Below are 22597 nucleotides of genomic sequence, written 5' to 3'. Positions count from 1 at the left end.
GCATGTTGGACCGCGCTCTTGGAGCGTCCGTTCACGGCATGTGACCAACAAAAGTAACGACGTGCCAAACCTGCATTTCGAACACCCGGTTTTGACGCGTACAACTCATAAGTGTGCATTGGTGTGCATATAAATGCAAAAATATGACATTTTACTGACTTTTGGAGTGGAGCGTGGAATTTCTGCCAAGTTGAAATTTTTGAAGACACTCCTATACTTTGTTTAGTCACCTTTGCGAAAACATTTCAGTTACAACTATTGTTTTTAAAAATTATTCCAAACTTTATCATGTTGTCAAGAAAAAAGTGTTATAATCGTTCAGTTAGTATTATTGCACTTTATGTATTTGTGACTTCGCAAAATAAACCTAGAAGCATGTGGGTGAAAAAATGGCGTCAGCTTAAAGAGAAATATGGATATTTGTCTCTTTTGAGGGAACTTAAAGAAAATAATTCAGATGATTAAAATTAATGACATTTAAATCACGTATTCTCTGAAGAGAGTTAAGTTTTGTGTTCCTTCAAAATGTAAATCTTGGCGCGTTCGAACCTAAACTCTTCTGTGAAGTAAACAAGTATAAACGCTGTGCAGGTTCTAACCTGCGTTCCAACCACGTTAGCCGCGACCGCGCGCGGGGCACGTCTAAAGGCCCCTACAGACGCTCCGACTTACCGGTACAGGCGGCCTGTGCAGGCCAAAACTGCGCAGGCCGCCTGAACCATGGAATTGCCTCCACACGTACAGTCCGATTTGCTGGATTAGCTCAGTTTTTCAGCATGGAGGGAAGTAGTGATGTTCTATTGTTAAGTGCTCTAATAATAGGCTTATTAAAGAAGAAATATAAATTCAAAAATCAACGGAAAATAAGATCCAAGTCGTCGAAAGAAATAGTTTTTCCCATACAAATTTATTATCGGAATTAAGAATTGAAAAGGGCGACTGGTTTAATTACCTAAGAATGGATGAAGAAACTTATTTCGAATTATTAAGAGTAGTATCACCTTATATAAAAAAGCAGAACACAGTTATGCGACAAGCTGTAAGTTGTCATGAGCGTCTCACCGCAACACTTCGATACATAGCAACGGGAAGAACATACGCAGATTTAAAATTTTCTACTATAATATCACCTCAAGCTTTAAGCTATATAATTCCAGATACTTGTCATGCTATTTGGAAGGCTTTAAGAAAAGATTATTTAAAGGTAAGTAACGAATATATTATTTCATATATTACAAAATCATTACACAAGTTAGGTTCTTTATTAATATTTTTCTGTATTAAAATTTGTGATGTATCCAACTAATGTGTTGTTGTAATTTTGGTGTTCGCCCCAGTTGCCATTTGTATGATTTTGGTTATTGCTAGGATAACCGACATTTTCTTGAATATTATTATTGGCAACTACTTTACTCGTTCTATTTAAAGCACTTAATTCTGCCTCAAATAAAACATCATTTATTAATTTCTCTGCGAAAATCCTTTGGTCATTTGGTAACATTCGCAGTTTTACCGCAACTGTTTTTCCAATGCAGTCAAATTGATCATCTTCTTTAATATTTTGTAGTTTATTACTTACTATTGCCAACAAATCATCAGTTGTATCAACTTGTTTTACACGTCTAATCTTTTTTCTTTGTCCTGTTTGGGTTGTTTGGGTAGATGTAGGGTAGGCAGGGTTTTCCGCACTACTGCTAGGTCGTGATTCGATTGAACTTGGAGTTTTTGGCAAGGAATCTTCAATTAAATTCTCATTAATTCTCTAAAAAGCAAAAAATACTTTTGCTACAAATCTTAACTTTTATATATATTTTTTTTATTTTCAGTTTCCTAACTCAGAGGATGAATGGAGATCAATTGCACAATCATTTGAACGAAGGCGGAACTTTCCTCATTTATTAGGTGCAATTGATGGAAAACACGTCCAAATAGTACCTCCATCTGGAAGTGGTTCCCATTATTACAACTACAAGGGAACACACAGCTTAGTCTTAATGGCTATTGCAAATGCAAATTATGAATTTATTATGATTGACATCGGAGTAAATGGTAGAATCTCCGATGGTGGTGTACTTGAATATACTAACTTTTTTAATAAATTAGTAAACAAAGAACTGAATATACCTCCTGCTACAAAAGTTTTAAACAGTTGTGAAGAATTACCATATGTATTTATAGGTGATGAAGCGTTCTCCCTTCGAGCAGATATGTTAAAACCATTTCCTCAACGTGAATTAAACAAAGAAAATATATAACTACCGGCTATCACGAGAGCGACGAATTATTGAAAATGTTTTTGGCATTTTAGCTGCCAGATTTCGCATATTTCATACGGCCATACCTTTACAATTACATAACACCGATACCGTACTTGCTTGCTGCTGTGTTTTACACAATTACTTAAGAAGAAAGTGTTCAAATGATTATAATCAACATTACTGCAGGAAGATCTTGGAACCTCTTGATCGGCGAGGAATGTTAAATATTCGTAATACCAAAGATTAGGAATATATACTTCATCCTCACCAGCACCGCTACGTTTACTGGCTATTACCTTTTTCATTTCCTTTCTGTATGCACTGCGCAGGTTTTTTATTTTTTTTACTACACCTTCTCTTGTGGCGTTTGGATCTACTTCCTGCATTTTGTTGACCAACACATCGTATGCCGCAGATTTTTTATGTTTATCACTATATTCTTTGGATTTCACTTTCCAAAGACATGGAAAGTTTTTGTAATGTTCGATGAAACTCAATAAAAAGTCTTTTGACATACTTCTGGTATCCATTTTGTAAATTTACGTAAAAAAAACTAAGTATGTTCACTTTATAGGTTAAGTTAAGTATTTTAACTAGTTACTTTACGATAAAAATTGAGGTAACGGACTGAGCCTGCCTACACACGTACGAACTTGCCTGCACAGTTTTATAAAAATATCAAACAAGACGGATTTAGCACAGGCCAGGTCATCCGCCTGCACAGGCCGCCTGAATCGCGAAAAATTACTTGGACTTGCCTGCGCAAACCGGAACTGCGCAGGCAAGTCGTCGGATAAGTCAGAGCGTCTGTAGGGGCCTTAAAGGCCGGTCCAGACGCTACGTTTTGCACTACCTTTTGCCTGCGCAGTCTTAAAACGGAATGAAAACGTTGTAATTTTTGAAGCGTCCACACAGTGCAGATATATCTGTATATTTCGCTCAGTTTTGAGTGATATCGTCATGGAGGAGGTACTACTTTTGCATATTTTGGTATGGTGTCTTGTTAAAAAGAAAAGATTGGAACGTCTCACAAGTACCCGACGTTCAAAGTGGTCGCGGACGTGGCTTCTAAAAAGGCCGAACTTTTCCCATATTAGATTACTTCGTGAATTACGTGATGAACCTAATGATTGGCGGAACTACTTGAGAATGGATATAGACACGTATAATTATTTATTGGAATTAGTTACACCGCATATCATCAAAGAAAATACTTGTATGAGAACAGCAATATCACCACATGAACGGCTAGCAGCAACTTTAAGATTTTTGGCAACTGGCAGAAGTTACAAAGACCTAGAATTCACAACAATTATATCGAAGCAATCGTTAAGTGAAATCATTCCCGAAACATGTGAAGTCATTTTGAAAGTGCTGAAGAATGAATACTTGAAGGTAAGTAATAATACTATTGTCTATAAAAGATTTTTATTTATATCTGTAAAAGTAATATCAGTGTTTGACAAAAGTTAGGCCAAGCAGCATGAAAATGCATGCAAGTTCTTCAGTTTGGTTGAAATGCTGATAAGTAGTGTGCAGTAGAAGAGTTGACAAGAACTTCATGGGCGTGTGTCTGTTGATCTTGTCCACCTTCCTGTTGGATATTGCGTGAAACTGCCGGAATTTGACCAATTGTTTCATACTCCTGAGGGTGTGGAAGTTGTTCTCGGACGTAGTTAGGTGGCATAGGCTGCGGCTGCTGGGAGGAGTGGTATTGTCCAACTTGTGAAGAAAATGTATGTGGCATTCTCAATTGTAGGGGCATATTACGTTGACGCTTGCTAGTCATATCAACAATTTGCGAATTTCTGGTAAGCGTACCCAACTCTGCTTCGAATAAAACGTCGCAAATTAGTTTCTGAGCGATTGTGTTTTGTGAAGCAGGGACGTCTCTGAGTTTGTTAACCACATGTTTTCCAAACACCTGAAAAGCATCCTCTGCCTGTAACGACTCGAGTTTCTTTCCTACCAAGTTCATAATGTAAGTTGTGCCATCATCTTTTGGCACTCCCTTTCTCTTACGAGTTGAAGAGTGCGATGTTGGAGTATTACGTGAAGTTGATGCTTCGGAAAGAGGAGTAGTAGGTGTTTCACTGCATCCACCGTCAGCAGCATTTTCATGCACATCTTCTTCCACCTACAAATAATAAACAATTATCGATCTCTGTAATTTTCATAATGTTTTAGTTGTTCCAATTTATAATATTTGATTTGCTTTTAATTTATTTTATTTTCATGTTTCAGTTTCCCAAGACTGAAGAGGAGTGGCTGGAAGTTGCATCTGAGTTTCAAAGAATGTGGCAATTCCCTCATTGTTTGGTGTCAATTGACGGAAAACACATTAGGATTGTGCCTCCTAAGGGAAGTGGTTCCTATTATTTCAATTATAAAAAAACTCACAGTGTTGTTCTTATGGCAATAGCCAATGCCAAATGCGAATTTTTGTATTGTGATACAGGCACAAACGGTAGGATCTCAGATGGTGGAGTCATAAATAACACTCGATTTTATGAAAAGCTCGTTAACAATGAGTTGAGAATTCCAAAACCCCGGTGCATTGGAAGTTCAAACAGAGTTTTAGAATATGTTTTTGTTGGCGATGAAGCCTTTGCTATGTGTCGAGAACTTCTTAAACCGTATCGACGAGAAGCATTAACAAGGGATCGAAGAATTTTTAATTACCGTCTATCTAGAGCGAGGCGTGTTGTTGAAAATACGTTCGGAATTTTGGCTTCGCGTTTTCGCATTTTCCACACAAGTATTAATTTGAAGATGGACAACGTGGACACTGTAGTTCTTGCGTGTTGCGCTTTACACAACTTTTTGCGCAGAAGGTCCCCCCAAAACTACACCCCTCCTGAAAGTATGGATCGGGAAAATATTTCTGAATGTACTGTTGAATTAGGTGAAAGATGTGACCCACAATTATTACACGACCTACAGCGTGGAACAAGAGGACAGATTTTGAATAATGCTATCGTGGTCAGAGATAAATTCAAAGAGTACTTTAACAATGAGGGGTCTGTTCCTTGGGCAGATAAATTTATAACTTTAAACAATTAATGGTGTATTTAAATAAATTAATAAAGCTATTACAAAGGTTTTTTTTTCTTACTTGTTTTGGTGGTTCGTCAACTACAGACTCTTCATTTTCATCCATGGTATTCCTAGACTGCCTTGGTGTCTCCTGATCATTTAGAAAATGTAACAGATCAAAATACCACAAAGATGGCTTGTGGATTTCGTCTTCTCCAGCCCCAGATCGAATCGATTTATTCACTTTTACCAATTCTTTACGATAAACACGTCTCAAAGAATTAATTTTTTTTACAATTGTTTCTCTGTTTGCGGTTACATCGATTTCTTTGTATTTTTCCACTAACCTCTCATAAGCGTCCCCCTTTTCATCCCTGTCACTATACTCCTTGGTTTTAACACGCCAAATGCATGGGAAACTCTCGTATAATGCAATAAATTGTGTGAGAAACTCCCGAGAACATTGCCGTAGGTCAGCCATGGTCGCCTGACTAATTGAACCTGAGGTACAAAATGAATTGGAAAACGGACCTACCGTATACACGCACCGACTTGTTCGCACAGTTCCTGGAAATCTATGCTCTCTAGCTCAGTTATCGCTGCAACTGTACAGTCTTCGCGCAGGTTTCAAAACTGCGTAATTTTCCGATCTACACGCAACGTTTTGTCTGCAACGTGTTGAACTGCGCAGACAAAAGGTTGTGTAAAACGTAGCGTCTGGACCGGCCTTTAAGGCCCTTACAGACGCTCCATCCTACAGTCCGATTTGCTGGATTAGCTCAGTTTTTCAGCATGGAAGGAAGTAGTGATGTTCTATTGTTAAGTGCTCTAATAATAGGCTTATTAAAGAAGAAATATAAATTCAAAAATCAACGGAAAATAAGATCCAAGTGGTCAAAAGAATGGTTGCTCAAAAGAAATAGTTTTTCCCATACAAATTTATTATCGGAATTAAGAATTGAAAAGGGCGACTGGTTTAATAACCTAAGAATGGATGAAGAAACTTATCTCGAATTATTAAGAGTAGTGTCACCTTATATAAAAAAGCAGAACACAGTTATGCGACAAGCTGTAAGTTGTCATGAGCGTCTCACCGCAACACTTCGATACATAGCAACGGGAAGAACATACGCAGATTTAAAATTTTCTACTATAATATCACCTCAAGCTTTAAGCTATATAATTCCAGATACTTGTCATGCTATTTGGAAGGCTTTAAGAAAAGATTATTTAAAGGTAAGTAACGAATATATTATTACATATATTACAAAATCATTACACAAGTTCTTTATTAATATTTTTCTGTATTAAAATTTGTGATGTATCCAACTAATGTGTTGTTGTAATTTTGGTGTTCGCCCCAGTTGCCATTTGTATGATTTTGGTTATTGATGGGATAACCGACATTTTCTTGAATATTATTATTGGCAACTACTTTACTCGTTCTACTTTAAAGCACTTAATTCTGCCTCAAATCAAACATCATTTATTAATTTCTCTGCGAAAATCCTTTGGTCATTTGGTAACATTCGCAGTTTTACCGCAACTGTTTTTCCAATGCAGTCAAATTGATCATCTTCTTTAATATTTTGTAGTTTATTACTTACTATTGCCAATAAATCATCAGTTGTATCAACTTGTTTTACACGTCTAATCTTTTTTCTTTGTCCTGTTTGGGTTGTTTGGGTAGATGTAGGGTAGGCAGGGCTTTCCGCACTACTGCTAGGTCGTGATTCGACTGAACTTGGAGTTTTTGGCAAGGAATCTTCAATTAAATTCTCATGGGTCTAAAAAGCAAAAAATACATTTGCTACAAATCTTAACTTTTATATATATTTTTTTTATTTTCAGTTTCCTAACTCAGAGGATGAATGGAGATCAATTGCACAATCATTTGAACGAAGGTGGAACTTTCCTCATTTATTAGGTGCAATTGATGGAAAACACGTCCAAATAGTACCTCCATCTGGAAGTGGTTCCTATTATTACAACTACAAGGGAACACACAGCTTAGTCTTAATGGCTATTGCAAATGCAAATTATGAATTTATTATGATTGACTTCGGAGTAAATGGTAGAATCTCCGATGATGGTGTACTTGAATATGCTAACTTTTTTAATAAATTAGTAAACAAAGAACTGAATATACCTCCTGCTACAAAAGTTTTAAACAGTTGTGAAGAATTACCATATGTATTTATAGGTGATGAAGCGTTCTCCCTACGAGCAGATATGTTAAAACCATTTCCTCAACGTGAATTGAATGCTTCGCGCGAACAACGTAGTAAACGACAAAATGTATTAATTGAAAAAACCAAACGTTTGTTTTTAAAAATGTTTATTTATATCAAAAGTAATACGAAAGTCGGTTAGTAAAGTACCCTTACTGAAATGAAACACTTCGCTATGAAAAAAATTATGAAATTACCTATATTAATGAAAATATTGAGGAATCAATCAAAAAATAAAGGAACAACGTTGCTTATTCTGGCGCTTGAAACGTTTTTCCCTACTGTTTTATATATTCCCTGCAGCAATCAGTTCTTGATAAAAACGTTTTTTGTTGTCGGGTAAATATTCCGACATCGATATAAGATCTGCTTTTTTTGATGCGGTTATACTTAGTGGAGCATCATATAATTTTGGTAGTGTAGTAATAGACGGCGCTACAATATTTGGTCTACGACAGCCTCGACGTTTTTTTAAAAGATCATAGTGCTTCCATTCTTCTAAAACACTATGACTCGTTCTTAATCGTAGAACTCCAGGTTCTTCTGCAGTAACTTGCAGCCATCGTGCCTGGGTTATTTTAAGGCTAGGATCTCTTTTAAAAAGTTTTTCAACAGAATCAAGATTTAAAAAATTAAGCTGGGTTATTTTAAAAACTTCAAAGGGATTTATCCGGCGTACATTGGCCAGGAACTCCACCAGATCATCAGGCTTATACAGTTTACACAGTTTTTTATTCTTCTCAACCAGAGCAAAATCCCTATCACAGGGTAAAAAACTATGCCCACTCACCAAAAACTTTTGATTAATTTCAGAGAAATATCCCAAATATGTTAAATAGGTACACAATATTACCATTTTAAAGTTATTATTCTGGCCAATGCAGCGGTCTGACCAGATTGTTAACTTCCGTTCTTGCCCTGCTTGAAGTACACTGAAATAATGCACAACATGCTGAATAAGGCATGACGTAATTTCAGCGGAACCGCGTTTAGCTACAGATTCATGTCATAAATACATGGTTACTTGTGAATTACCCATGTTATGCACAGCATAATTATAATTTGAATATTGTCTTTGGTAGAAAACATCCGAGTGTGTTAAATTAGGTGTGAACAACACCTGCTGTAAATCAACACACAAAACTACAAAATCTTGATTTTGTTTTGCAGTCTCTGCATCCTTATGCAAGGTTTCATAAGCTTTTTCGGCCTTTCTATGATGAAGTTCAGCTTCTGCAGCAATTTTATTTCGAGTTTCATCATCTTCGGTAGCAATAAGTTTAATGTAATATTTGTCACACAACTTACAGGTGTCTGATCTTGAGGTACCGAATCTTAAGTCAAAGTCTGACTTAAATATGTTTCTGTATGTATTGTAATGGAAAGTAAAGTATTTGTAGTTGGCGAATATTGCACAATAATTAATCAAGTCAATAAACTCAAAAAAACGCACGAGTAGGCATACTTGTGCGAGGAGTGCGGTATTCGCCAATTCAACAAATAAATTGTGATTGTTATATTGGTAATTAGAAGTAAGCTAAACTTAAACCTGTAATGTAGTCGTCGCAAGAATAAATAAAGAAAGTAAAGAAAAAAGTTATTTTAAATAAATTACACTCCAAACCCATAAAGAAATCATACAGAAATGAAAAGAAGAATATAAACATTACAGTATTATACTTAATAGGTGAGTCTGGGTATTTCTCTATGTACAGTTGAAACATTTTTTGTATAGATAGAGATGGATCAAGACATTTTTTCTTATTAGAAGACCTCGAATAATGACTCTCTTGAGCAGGAAAGCTGGTAATGTGAGACTTAATGGTATCAATATGAAAATCAGGTATTTTATGAGGACGGTATAGATGAAGGCCCCTTTTAATCGTCAATCATTTTATGGAATTTTATTTTATTTACTAATAGCTGTAACCGCCAACGTGTGACACTTAACACGTTACATAAAGATTTCTGACATACATTGAGCCGTCCATTTTTAGTTATTAGTGAATATTTTACTGTACAATGTCTGGTAGAAACTTCTTCAGCAACACGTCTTCTTTTAGGCTCCATCACATCCATACAGCCTTGCAAAAATAAATTTTGTTCATTGTAAGTTTTCTTATAAAAGTCCGTGTATAAATCTAGTTTTTCTTCCTCAGTAATATTTTTACAACCCATATATTTACATTTACACTGGAAATCCTGTAACAGAATGGTAAAACGAAAATGATATTATGTAGGTATGTGCATATTAAAATCACGCAAGTTTAATCAAACAAAAGTTTAGAAAAGTAACATGAATAACATTAAACGCACAAAGCACGTTGTTCCAACCAACCTGACTTGGTCCCGATTTACCGCTCACTGGTTTTCCCCTTCGACTTATGTAGGGTTTTCCTGCATCTTTTAACATCTTCCTTTTGAAATCCTTCCTGTTTGTAATGTTTATTTTTCTTCTTTTACCTTTATTAATATCATTTAACCCACTTGAACTTCCGCGAATTGTTGATTGAAACGACGCCATGTCGGTATTAGCAACGTTGTTCTGCTGTTTACGTTCAGCGCTCTAGGTTACTAACATAAGTTTGGTGAAGACAAAAACATTATTTCTGCTTGAACCCTAAGATATGGATAAGTATTAGTATAATCAAAAATGTTCCATAAGAAAATCATATTTCACATTTTTGTCGTTTGCAACTGTCACGCCTCAATTCACAATCGTTTCCAAAATCTGATAAGTCACCACAATTACCCTTTTCAACCGCCCTAGTTTACCGATGTTGTCGCGAGATCCTAGCCTGCTCAGTGAAGACGGGGTGGATTTAATTTTTTTAAGGCGCCACACCACTTATTTCCCGCGGCACCCACTAGTGGTGAAGTGAAGATGGTAATTTTAATAGGTTTAAGGTAGGTTGAAAAACACATACAAATTACACCAAAAACAATTTAAATGTAAGGTATCTCTATTGATCCACAAACCAAAATTCAAAACAATTAAATTTAAACAATAAAAAAAATTGACTTGAGATTCAAGAAAATATGCTAAACGCAAAAAAAAATATAAAATTTCCAAAATAATAAGATTGCTGTTTAACAACACCCAACTTTAAATTAAAAAAAAAAAAAAATCTCCTGAATCAATAAGCTTACTGGTTTGGGGAAACTTCTCAAAATTAAATATTTTAATGAAAAAAAACCAAAGAGTCCCAAACAGAAAATCTTTTACAAAAAAAAAAAAATTAATCTCACAAGGTGTTACACGTTACTTTAGTTAAAGAAAATATCTTTAACATATAATAATAAATTTCAATGAAAGAACAATCTTTCTCTCTTAAATATTCTTTTTTTTTTTTTTTTTTTCTTTAATATAATCGAAGACAACAATTAAATCAGATCTGACCTTTTCCTCACAATGATCTTCCCACTTCCAGGATTCCCAAAATTATTGACTGAGGTTGACCTCCAGCGAATTCCCTTCCAGATGGCAGATTTTTGAAGGAAGAAAACACTAGGTAAGGATGCTCAAAATATGGATTCGTTCCCAAACGTACTCAAAACTTATTTCCTTTTTAGATTTGCCGGATACAAAAAAAAGCACTTCAAGATGGCGATCGAATTTTCAATCGAACGTGTTTTGATAGAACTTTGATAATTTTCGATTGTCTCGAGACTAAACTTTGGATTGTCCCGAGACTAAAAGGCCTTACGTTCGGCTAGGCCTAAATAAAGTCAACTTTAAAAAAAATGTTTCCAACCGTGTAATTATTCTCCGGAAAAAAAAAAATTCCGATTGTTGAAGTAAAACAATTACTTTCAAACCCTGTGCCTGGTGATTAACTCCGCTACCGCGTAATTTGAATTTACGACCCAAACAAATTTCTCCAAAATTCCAAAATGTCGCAAAACCTATCAAATTTACATCACTCGTACACTTTACACGTATGACTTCTCTACAGCGAAATCGAGAATTAGAGTGCCGTACTTCCGGACCGCTCTTGAACAAAACTCGAAAATTTCAAAAAAAAACTCGATCAAGACGTCACGTATTCTACTACGATGTTCAAATTATTACCGTAAATCCTCAATTACACTACTTTAAGTTTTGCGAATTGTACAAAATTATTTAAATAAAAATCTCAAACGTAATTACGACTCGATTACCGTGTCTAATACTTTAAAAATCCCAACAAACTTTAATTAATCTACCAATCTCAAAAATCACTCCCGCCCTCTAACCTAAAATAGCAACATTAAAAAAATTTACAAGGAAACAGGAAACAGGAATCCACCTTCCTTCTGGTTTATCGCTAGAATCAAACTCAAAAACAACAACATATACGTAACCTCATCACAGAGTAAGTTGTTAAATGTCAAAGTTAACCTCCAATCGTGTTCGGTGTGTACGCTGAACGAAAGTAAATTGCTCCGAATAAGTAAATAAACTGCCCCGTGGTAAGTTTTAAGTGTTTAACTGTTATTGTTTGTTATCCCTGTCCTGTTAAACTATCTGTATCATAATATAACTTAGAATATAAAGAATAAAAACCAAAAAAAAACACATTGAAAGCGATCCTAAAATGGACTCCGAAAGCGGAGGTGGTACGCCACCTCCAATTTTAGCTACTTTTATTAATCTTATTGACGAAAGTAATAAAAAAACGACCGCAGCGAATATAATTGACTATTTAGAAAGTAATATCGGAAATATTGACGAAGCGACTTTGGCTGAAATTTTATTATCAAAAGATATATTACTTGAAACACGTGATTGCCTGAAATTGGGTTTTTATACCAACCAGAAAGGCCTCAAAGCGCCTATATCAAACCAAACAGTTGAGTTATGGACCAAAGTGTTAATTAAAAACGATATTGCGTTCATACCCAAGCCAAAATTGTTATATTTAAGTAAGGATTATGCTCCGTTCATAGTCTGTATCGAATCATTAGATAAAAATATTGGACAAATGCGAGACCTTAAGATTGGTAAGATGCTATACAACAATAAAACAGAGGGCATAAAAAAAATTGAGAAAAGAGGGAGAAATAGATTGGAAATTGAATTCCACAGTAGAAAATCTGCCAACAACTTTATAGAAAGTGACATATCCAGCAAAAATGGCTGGAGGTCGTTCATTCCAAACCACAGGATCACGTGCAAGGGCGTAATCCGTCGAATAGACCCAAACCTGACCGAAGAAGAGCTTCTATCACATCTCGAAACCGATGGAGGCGAAAGAGTATTACATGTGCACCGTATGAAGAGAAGAATCATGACTGAAGACGGAATCCAGTATGTAAACACAGCATCAGTAGTTGCCACATTTAGAGGAATTGTCCTTCCATCAACTGTATCGCTCTTCTTGTGTATTCGTCACCCAGAACCGTATATTGCCCCCGTTATCCAATGTTACAACTGTCTCCGTTATGGACATACGGGATCTCAGTGTAAATCAAAAGAAAGATGCCCAGCCTGCTCCCAGGAACACAAATTAGAGTTTTGTACTAACAAAGAGAATCCAAAATGTACCTTTTGCGGAGAAAACCACCTTAGCAATGAAAGGGGCACCCCAGCAAACCAAAGAAAATGTCAAGAATATGTAAGACAAAGAAAAATCAAGGAGGTGATGACGAAATATAGCTACTCTTTTTATGAAGCCGCACAAAAGGTAGGTGGGGAAACACTAAATAATCAAAGAAATTCTCCACTGTTAAGCCAACTGATAGTCGATCCTAAAAGATATCCAGAACTAAAAACCATGAGCAGAAGTGAGAATAGACATCAAATGTCAAAAGATGGATACCTGGAAACAACAACTCAGCATAATGATCTCAAGAAAAATTATAAAAAGACAATCACTATCTCACAAAAGCCACCTACAACCACTCTACCAGGAAAAAGACGAAAAACAGACGTTCCAAGTGAACTTCTGTTTACCAACAACTCCGATAAAAAAACTCATAAAAACACCCCACATTGGGATGACCACACTTCGTCACAACCCATTATAACACCCGGACCGCGACAGGTTCAAGATTGGTACATGGACTCGGAGGCGGGGCCCTCCACTTCCAGCACCGAGTACAAAGACAGCGGAAGCAAGATGCAAGAGAAAATAACACCCCGCTCCCCCAAAAAATTGGACAATCAAATAGGTAAGGAACATGCATATTATAACATGTATCATGTCTTGGACAATGAATAACAAACAACTAAAAGTAATGACATGGAACGCTAGGAGTATTATTAAGAACAAACCAAGCCTCTTTGGATTCCTTAAAGATAACAAGCAAGACGTTATAGTCGTCTGTGAAACATGGCTAAAAGAAAATATACATTTTACAACCCCAAATTACTACCACATCAAAAAACTGAGAGATGATGGATATGGAGGCCTATCGGTCCTCATAAGAAAACCTCTTGTTTACGAGGAGATTGCTATAAGAGAACCAGTAGTAAACACTCATTTCATTAAAATTAAAATCAATAATATCAATTTAATTGCAGGCTATATTCCTCCGGATTCGCATTTTACAATCGAACATTGGAGACAGGTGTTATATGGAACAGACGAGAATTACATCATTACCGGAGACTTTAACGGACACCACAGGACGTGGGGTTGTGCCTATGATGATCTTAAAGGAAAAGCTCTTCAAGAGATTATTACGGAAAGAGATTTGCAAGTCCTAAATGACCGTCGACCGACACTTTTTACATACGCCAAGCAGAATCAAAGTATAATCGACCTAATCCTGTCCTCGGAAGAGTTGGTCGATAGAATAAACTGTTACACCGGATGGGACACACTTGGCAGTGACCATTTTCCGGTCTTTGCAGAAGTAATAGTATCAGACGCCAGATATACCAGGATACCAACTATAAAGAAAATTCCCAATAGGCCAAAAACCAGAGACTGGGGAAAATACCGAGAATTTTGGGAAAGCAAGAGTTTAAATGAAAATATAACATACGAAAACTTTGCCAAAAACATGCATGATGCGGTCGAGAGTGTCGTTATAAAAGACGAAAGAAAACGAAGAAACCCGTGTCCTTGGTGGGATGAAGAATGCCAGAGAATGGTAAACATAAGACAACATGTAATTAAGATTTATATGAGAGATAGAACTGAAATCAATTTTGTAATTGCCAAGAGACATATAGCAACATCCAAAAGGTTCCTATTGCTAAAGAAGAGAATGCATTTTAGAAATTTCTGCAGTTCCTTAAACCGAGAGACACCGATTGGAGACATTTGGAGAAAAATTAAGATATATAAGAGGGCAGTATTTAATTCCCACTCTGGGCCGTCAACGGATAATAGGTGGAACGAAGCATTTTTGAACACTTTATGTCCGGCATACGTTCCCTCGCTGGAAGAGCTCACCTTGGAGGAACCAACACCAAGCGAACACGTAAACAACGGTTGTGAGGCTTCAATTACAATGATGGAAATAGAGAGAGCTATGCACAATAGAAAAGACTCTGCTACAGGAACAGACGAAATATCCTACTCCATGCTTAAAAATCTTCCATACGAATATAAAGTGAACCTTCAGAATATTTATAATAGATTATGGAATGATAATGAGATGACGTCCGAATGGAGCGAGGTTTCCGTTGTACTTATTCCAAAACCGGGAAAAAATCCAAACGAAGCTTCCAGCTATCGGCCAATCTCCTTGCTCTCATGTGTTAGAAAGATTTTCGAACGCATCCTAGCGGACAGATTTGACTGGTGGTTTGAGAACAACCAAATATTTGATGAAAGTCAGTTTGGATTCAGAAAGGGCAGAGGAGTGCACCACGCCGTTTCGACCTTCGTCGCAGAAATACAATCAACCCTAAAACTTAGAAAATCTTTATTAGCAGTTTTTGTAGATATCGAAGGAGCTTACGATAATGTTCACATTCCAACGTTGACTAAAATCATTAAGGAAACTGGTGCTCCAGCAAAATTCGCGTCGATGGTTCACAGGCTGATGTCCCAGAAAATTATAAAACTAAAATCAGATCATAATAATCTTGGCCAAAGAACAAACTACAGAGGACTACCACAGGGGAGCGCTCTCAGTCCTATTCTCTTTAATATTTACATGTCAGGACTAAATGAGCAAATGGAGAAATTTAAGGTACAAGCCATAACATATGCGGATGATCTAGTAATTTATTCAGACTTTGATGATGAGGATGATGCAGCAGTGACAATAAATAGTGCACTGGACTCATTGCGAGAATTTTTAGAACATCGAAAACTTGACATATCACACACAAAAACAAGCTATGCTTTTCACGAGGAAAAGAAGTATAGATCGTCCCATACTACACTATCACCAACAAGAAATCCAATACTCCGAGAATGTTAAATATCTGGGGTTCCATCTGAACACTAAACTCAGCTGGAAAATGCACGTAAACCATGTACTGAAGGTATGTATAGGCGGAGTAAATCTCATGAGGTCTCTTGCATCGACAAAGTGGGGTGGAGACCCACTCATTTTGAGTACGTTATACAAGGCCATTATCCGATCTAGATTGGAATATGGGCTATGGATTATGATGCCCTTACCTGTGGTCACGATGTCGTCACTCCAGAGAATAGCTTATCAGGCATATCGGCTGATACTGGGAGCCTTAAGATCTTCACCTACAAACGCATTGACGATCGAAGCTGGGGAGACGTCGTTGGAAACTAGAGCCAAATTATTGGGGACTAGATTTGCAGTGAGAAGTGTGTCCAGGGTTGGTGGCATGTGGAACGACAAAATAAATAAACTGATTATAACCTATGAAAATTTACAAGGATCAAGGGCTCCTCTCATCATTGGGATATACAAGAACATAAGACCATACATAGACTATATCTATAAGGATCGAGACCTTGGGGTGCACTCTTTGGTATACGAGACAAGACAATGGCGTCCAATCGTCAAAAGAATTCCTGGCGCTATGTCACGCAAGGGAACATGCACTGAACAAAATAACATAATAAGAGCAGAGGTGGAAAATTACGTGAAAGAAGAGTGGTCGGCATCCCACCAGTTTTATACAGATGGCTCCATTCGGAAGGAGAGAGGTGAGAGTGTTGCTTGTGGTATTTATTCTCCTACGATGGCATTAGAAGAACATATACATGTCCCCGAACAGCTATCCATCTTTGGGGCAGAGGCTTTCGCCGTATCATTAGCGATCAGAGTGTGTCTGGAGAGAGGAATTACGAAGGCAGCTATTTTGACGGACTCCCTCAGCACAGTCGAAGCTATAAAAGAATTTAGTTTCAAGACTCGCACGCACCCGTATGTTTTAGAAATAATTGAATTGTTACACAGAGCACATACAAGAGGCCTCGAAATCCACTTGGCATGGATTCCTGGACATACAGGGATCAAGGGTAACGAAAAGGCGGATCAACTGGCAGCAATGGGTCACGGAGATGAAATTATTGACATCGAAATCCCCGGAGAAGACATATTCCGAATTCTGCAAAGAAACATACAACAGGAATGGGAGAGTGAATGGAAAACAACATCTAAACTGAAAGGTATCAACTACGCAAAGATACAACCATCCATTCAAAAATCCATCCCTTTCACCGGAATACTTACACAAAATTAAACTTAGAGACGATCCTTTCTGCACATGCGGGAAGGAAGGGGATTTTGATCATATCTTTTTTGAATGCAATAAATATGAAAGACAAAGAATCAATTTAATTAAAAGTCTGATTGACTTGAAATCTCATCTCCCAACCAATTTAAGAACCCTATTGGCACAAGCATCATTCGATATTTACTTGCTGTTATATGAATTTGTAACTCAATCAGGAATTCAACTGTGATAAAGAAAAGGAAAATCTGTGATAAAATGTGATAGGAATATAATAATGACTGTGATAATCAGCAATACATTTATTAAATTGTATATCTATAGATTTTTGAGAACAAACAATGCATCATGCTGATGTATTGGAATATTGTTCCAAAATAGATTAGTAATACAGATAGAGATAGGAAAAATACTGTGATAACTGTATGATTTCACAAGTAATTATTCCCGATCTCAAACACATGTACCTGAATCCTTTATCACCAAAATGAATCCGAGGGCCTTCCAAAACACCCATAAGTCGAGTCACTAGGCCTCTGGCTCGCAGAAGAATAATCTGTATATGTTTGTCTTGTATTTTGATGTATTTTGATATTTTCCCATAAACTAATCCACGGGGCATAAAGGAGCTGAAGAAACAATTGAATATAGAAGAGGGTAAACAACATAATAAACCTGGATACTGGAGTATGATATGAACAAAAGTTCGAACTCCAACACCCAACCTGGAAACAGAAGAAGAAGAAGAAGAAGTAACCTCAACTCAAATCTCAAATCAATCAATCACCAAAGGATACCTTACATTTTACATAAACAAAGGATTAACTAGGAAAGCTAGGAAAAAGGATGGTAAAAAAAAATACCGTAACACAACGTTGTTCGCGCGAGGCATTCAATTAAACAAAGAATCTAAAATATATAACTATCGGCTATCACGAGCGCGACGAATTATTGAAAATGTTTTTGGCATTTTAGCTGCCAGATTTCGCATATTTCATACAGCCATACCTTTACAATTACATAACACCGATACTGTTGTTGCTTGCTGCTGTGTTTTACACAATTACTTAAGAAGAAAGTGTTCAAATGATTATATACGAACGGAAGATTTAGATAATATAGATACAAGATGTTTTATGAATTTGCAAACTAGTATGAATCGAAATCCAGCGGCAGATCCAAAACGGGTTCGTGAAATCTTTGTTTCTTATTTTAATAATGAAGGTGCAGTGGAGTGGCAGAATAAAATTATTCAATGTTAGAATAAAATCTGTTGGTAAGAAAACCAAACTTATGCATGTATAAGTATTACTTTACATCTACATAATATATGATGTTTTTATTTGTAAATAAAATACATAGAAACTGATCTGTACTTTTTATTATTAACAAATAATTGTTTAACACTAACCTCAGATATATCTTCTGAATCTTCTAGTGGTGTATCAACATTACTGCAGGAAGATCTTGGAACCTCTTGATCGGCGAGGAATGTTAAATATTCGTAATACCAAAGATTAGGAATATATACTTCATCCTTACCAGCACCGCTACGTTTACTGGCTATTACCTTTTTCATTTCCTTTCTGTATGCACTGCGCAGGTTATTTATTTTTTTTTACTACACTTTCTCTTGTGGCGTTTGGATCTACTTCCTGCATTTTGTTGACCAACACATCGTATGCCGCAGATTTTTTATGTTTATCACTATATTCTTTGGATTTCACTTTCCAAAGACATGGAAAGTTTTTGTAATGTTCGATGAAACTCAATAAAAAGTCTTTTGACATACTTCTGGTATCCATTTTGTAAATTTACGTAAAGAAAACTAAGTATGTTCACTTTATAGGTTAAGTTAAGTATTTTAACTAGTTACTTTACGACAAAAACTGAGGTAACGGACTGAGCCTGCCTACACACGTACGAACTTGCCTGCACAGTTTTATAAAAATATCAAACAAGACGGATTTAGCACAGGCCAGGTCATCCGCCTGCACAGGCCGCCTGAATCGCGAAAAATTACTAGGACTTGCCTGCGCAAACCGGAACTGCGCAGGCAAGTCGTCGGATAAGTCGGAGCGTCTGGGGCCTTTACAGACCGTGTGGGATTAACAAAAAAAACTGTATTTTTTTTGGGGGGATTTATAAAAACATGTTATATTTGAATATTTTTATATAATGTAACAAATGAAAATCTTAATTATATTAAAAAAATATTGCAGTAAATCCATAGTTCAGTAAGTAACATAAAATAAAATTGCTCCCAGTTACATCCAAAACAAACTATGAAATTTGTCTAAAAAAAAAACTACTTAAACACTTAGATATAATGTATATTGTGATTATCCATGTTGCAAGGTAATTAAATTTAATAAAAAACAAAAATAGGAACCTCTTACTTGCAAATTTATTGTTATTTTACTTCGATACTAGTTTCGAGGTGTTACCTCATCTTCAGTCGAAACTACAAATTTTTAAAAAATAGAAAAACGAAAATGTTAACATATAAAACTTACAGTCAAAATTTTTAGAGATGTACACAAGCGAGAAAAAATTCGTTATAGAAAAATATTAAAGATATGAACATGTTGAAAATTTTTTTAAAAAATTATGCGTAATAAAATTTTGAAGGTCAAACGGGATAAAAATGGTTGAGGACCGGTAACCAAATAAGAGGTTAAATCTAAAAATAAATAATTACTAACAAATATAATAAATTATGAGAAAACTTACGATGATACGAAGATAAACCGACGTGGCATAGGCTGCGAGACTTCTAACTTAGAAAAAGGCCAAAAAACATTAAGACGAATTTAGAAAATATGTTAGAAGTCACGCAGCGATGCGGTGGAGGAACCAGAAGAGAAGAGACTAAAACGACTTAAACGACTAACGGAGAAGGAAGCGTGGGTCGGGAAACGTGTTCGCGAAAGAGAGAGAGAGAGAGAGAGGGGGGGGGGGGGGAATCAGCATTTAAGTTCAAAATCTTTAAAAATGAAAAAATTGGTTTTTGAGTTAATTGAAGTTGATCATTAAGAAGGACAAATTCATTATTATTTTTATGTTTAATAATTTCAAGAATCTCAAGAAGATCAAGTTTTTGACTTTTATTACATTTGTGCAAAAGTTTAATATCTTTGTAATTGATGTTATGTCCTGTTCCAATATGATGTTTGTATATGTTGGAATTAGTTTTATTTTTATGCTCGCGAACACGTGCCCCAAGCGCACGTCCCGTTTGGCCAACATATATGGCATTACAATTAGAGCATCCAATCGAATACACACCGCTCTCTTTTAAAATATCAACATTTTTAGGTTTATGATTAGAAAGAAGATTCATGATGGTATTACTATTAGAGTAAGCAAGGGAAACATTGTATTTAGAAAAGATATGACGGGCCCGGGAAGTGATGTGATTGTATGTTATAGGTTTATAAATAGTGTTAATTTTACTGTTAGTGTGGAGGGGGTCTCTTTGTTGTTGAATTTTATAAAAAAGTTTATCTATGATATATTTAGGGAAATTATTATTGTGTGCTAACGTATAAATGTAGTTTATTTCAGTTAATCTATTAGTTTCGGAAAGGGGATAATTAAAAACTCTATTAAAAAGAAAACGGAAGTTAGCTAGCTTATGGGTTAAGGGGTGTTCAGAATCGTAGGGTATTGTGGTTGGTATTGCTGAAGGCTTTCTGTAAATATTAAAATCTATGGAGTTGTTATTATTTCTATGTAGACTTAAATCTAAAAAATTTAATTGTTTATTTTTCTCGATTTCGAGGGTAAAATTCAAATTGTTATGTAAATTGTTAAGATAATCAAGAAAACATATTAAATCTTCATCACTTCCCGTCCATAAACAAAATACATCGTCGACGTAACGTAGCCATTTAGTAACATATTTAAAGTAAGGGTTAATATTATTCATGATAATAGTATTTTCAATGTGATTCAAAAAAATATCAGCTAAAATACCTGACAGTGGCATTCCCATAGGCAATCCCTCAGAAACAAAATAAAAATCTTCATTAAAAGAACGGTAGTTTTGATTGACAATGTGTTTTAAGATTGTATTAAGATGATCGAAGAATAGTTGTAATTTTATTTTTGCAAAAGTTTTTAAAAAGTTTTGATGTTATATCTAAGGTAATGTCTATGGGGACATTAGAATAAAGGTTAGTCACGTCGAACGAAATCATAATACCATCTTGTATTCTGATATCTTTGATAGAATTAATAAATTGAGTAGAATAATCCGATAAAAAAACAGTTATTCTTTCTAATCTAACTTCCAATTGATCGACTTTATCGTTCGTAAATTCATCAATAAACGTTTGAAATCGAGTTAATCACAGGAAATCAAGGAATAAAGAGGAGACTTACTTACTTTTCCTTTCTCAAGTTCGTATTTCACGTGCTCTACGCCCTTAACCTCTCTTGCCACTTCCACGTCGTTAAGGTCGTCTCAAAAAATGCGGCTCGAAGGACCAAAAATGTTATGTTGATAGTAGAATTGCGTTGCCTGTCGGCCACGTTATAGACCACAAATATGAACTGAATTTGAATCTTTATTGAATTATTTGTATACGTTACAAGTATTTTCGTACAAAACCACGACCACACCTCAATACATCTTATTGCCATTGATTGCCATATTATGGTTTTTAACGGTTACATCAACGTCAACGGTTATGACAATGTAACCAACATAAAACTTTTTCAAAATAACCAACTTAAGAAACTAAAACCCTAATATCCACTAATAAATTAAACACTTACGAACACTTTCAAAGTATTATTAATGTTTAGAAATGCATGAAAATTATCTTTTTCTACTAGAAATACTGACAATCAACTATATTTGACTGACAACTTCAAACGTCATAATGTTTTAAGCATTAAAAAAATATGGAAATATGTTTTTTTAAATATTCTTCGAAGTAATGGGCTATGGGTAGTTTCCAGAGTAAGGGTGTGTTTACGTTGGAGCTGCGATAAACGATAATAGCGACGATACCAGCAAAACAACGAAATTGTTGTCATAGCTTTAAATATATGCAGGTGTTTATATTGGAACGAGAGTTGCGATAAACGATAAGAGCAACAATGAGAGTAGCGATAAGAGCTGCGCAAAATGAATTGAAAATGATTTGTCAGAACAAATCTGTTGTGGTGATTTTGATCTTTTTGGTCCCACAAGGGAGATCTAACAAAAATTTCACTAATTAAACAGTCGACATCCATGCCGACCATACCTGATAATAGGAAAGAAAATAAGGAATACAATTAGCGTCGCTCTTATCGTTAGTCGGCTGTAAAGCGTGTGCCAACGCGTCGCCCCAATATAAACAACTGTATATAAAACTATGACAACAATTTCGTTGTTTTGCTAGTATTGTTTATCGCAGCTCCAACGAAAACGCACCCTTAGACGAGGATAGGGGTTTTTAGTGTGTCAGGGTATT

At 35.8% G+C, this 22597-nt stretch overlaps 2 protein-coding genes and 3 long non-coding RNA genes across 5 annotated transcripts in view; 3 read left to right on the top strand and 2 right to left on the bottom strand.

The window, feature by feature from the left end:
* The window catches only part of LOC111416286 (uncharacterized), a 228921-nt gene that overhangs the window by 82129 nt on the left and 124195 nt on the right, over window positions 1-22597 (top strand). The window lies entirely within an intron of this gene.
* On the bottom strand, window positions 1027-5775 carry LOC139431763 (uncharacterized). Its single transcript, XM_071199915.1, has 3 exons — window positions 5374-5775; window positions 3817-4395; window positions 1027-1762 (listed from the first exon to the last, which is right to left on the bottom strand). The coding sequence occupies exons 1-3, from the start codon at window positions 5773-5775 to the stop codon at window positions 1265-1267; spliced, it is 1479 nt and encodes a 492-aa protein (XP_071056016.1). The 3' UTR covers window positions 1027-1264.
* Window positions 10230-11669, top strand: LOC139431717 (uncharacterized). Its single transcript, XR_011641789.1, has 3 exons — window positions 10230-10432; window positions 10957-11037; window positions 11099-11669. It is a non-coding gene; the product is annotated as an uncharacterized lncRNA (long non-coding RNA).
* On the top strand, window positions 15930-17762 carry LOC139431716 (uncharacterized). Its single transcript, XM_071199823.1, has one exon. It carries the CDS (start codon window positions 15930-15932, stop codon window positions 17136-17138), a length of 1209 nt encoding a protein of 402 aa, XP_071055924.1. The 3' UTR covers window positions 17139-17762.
* On the bottom strand, window positions 19523-20045 carry LOC139431718 (uncharacterized). The gene is made up of 3 exons (XR_011641790.1): window positions 19863-20045; window positions 19646-19812; window positions 19523-19593 (listed from the first exon to the last, which is right to left on the bottom strand). It is a non-coding gene; the product is annotated as an uncharacterized lncRNA (long non-coding RNA).

This window comes from Onthophagus taurus, chromosome 11 (assembly GCF_036711975.1).
Source record: "Onthophagus taurus isolate NC chromosome 11, IU_Otau_3.0, whole genome shotgun sequence".
Lineage (NCBI taxonomy): Eukaryota > Metazoa > Arthropoda > Insecta > Coleoptera > Scarabaeidae > Onthophagus > Onthophagus taurus.
Note: the sequence above shows the minus strand (reverse complement) of the source record. Positions and strands in the feature narration are given on the sequence as shown.

Bases quoted from the DNA above. Each gene is read 5' to 3' on its own strand.
- LOC139431763 (XM_071199915.1), bottom strand. From the start codon at position 5,775: ATGGCTGACCTACGGCAATGTTCTCGGGAGTTTCTCACACAATTTATT. The intron at 4,396-5,373 runs GTAAGAAAAAAA...TATTATTTGTAG, and splicing joins TTGACGAACCACCAAAACAA to GTGGAAGAAGATGTGCATGA. The intron at 1,763-3,816 runs GTTCTTGTCAAC...TTTGCTTTTTAG, and splicing joins AACAGACACACGCCCATGAA to AGAATTAATGAGAATTTAAT.
- LOC139431716 (XM_071199823.1), top strand. From the start codon at position 15,930: ATGCACGTAAACCATGTACTGAAGGTATGTATAGGCGGAGTAAATCTC.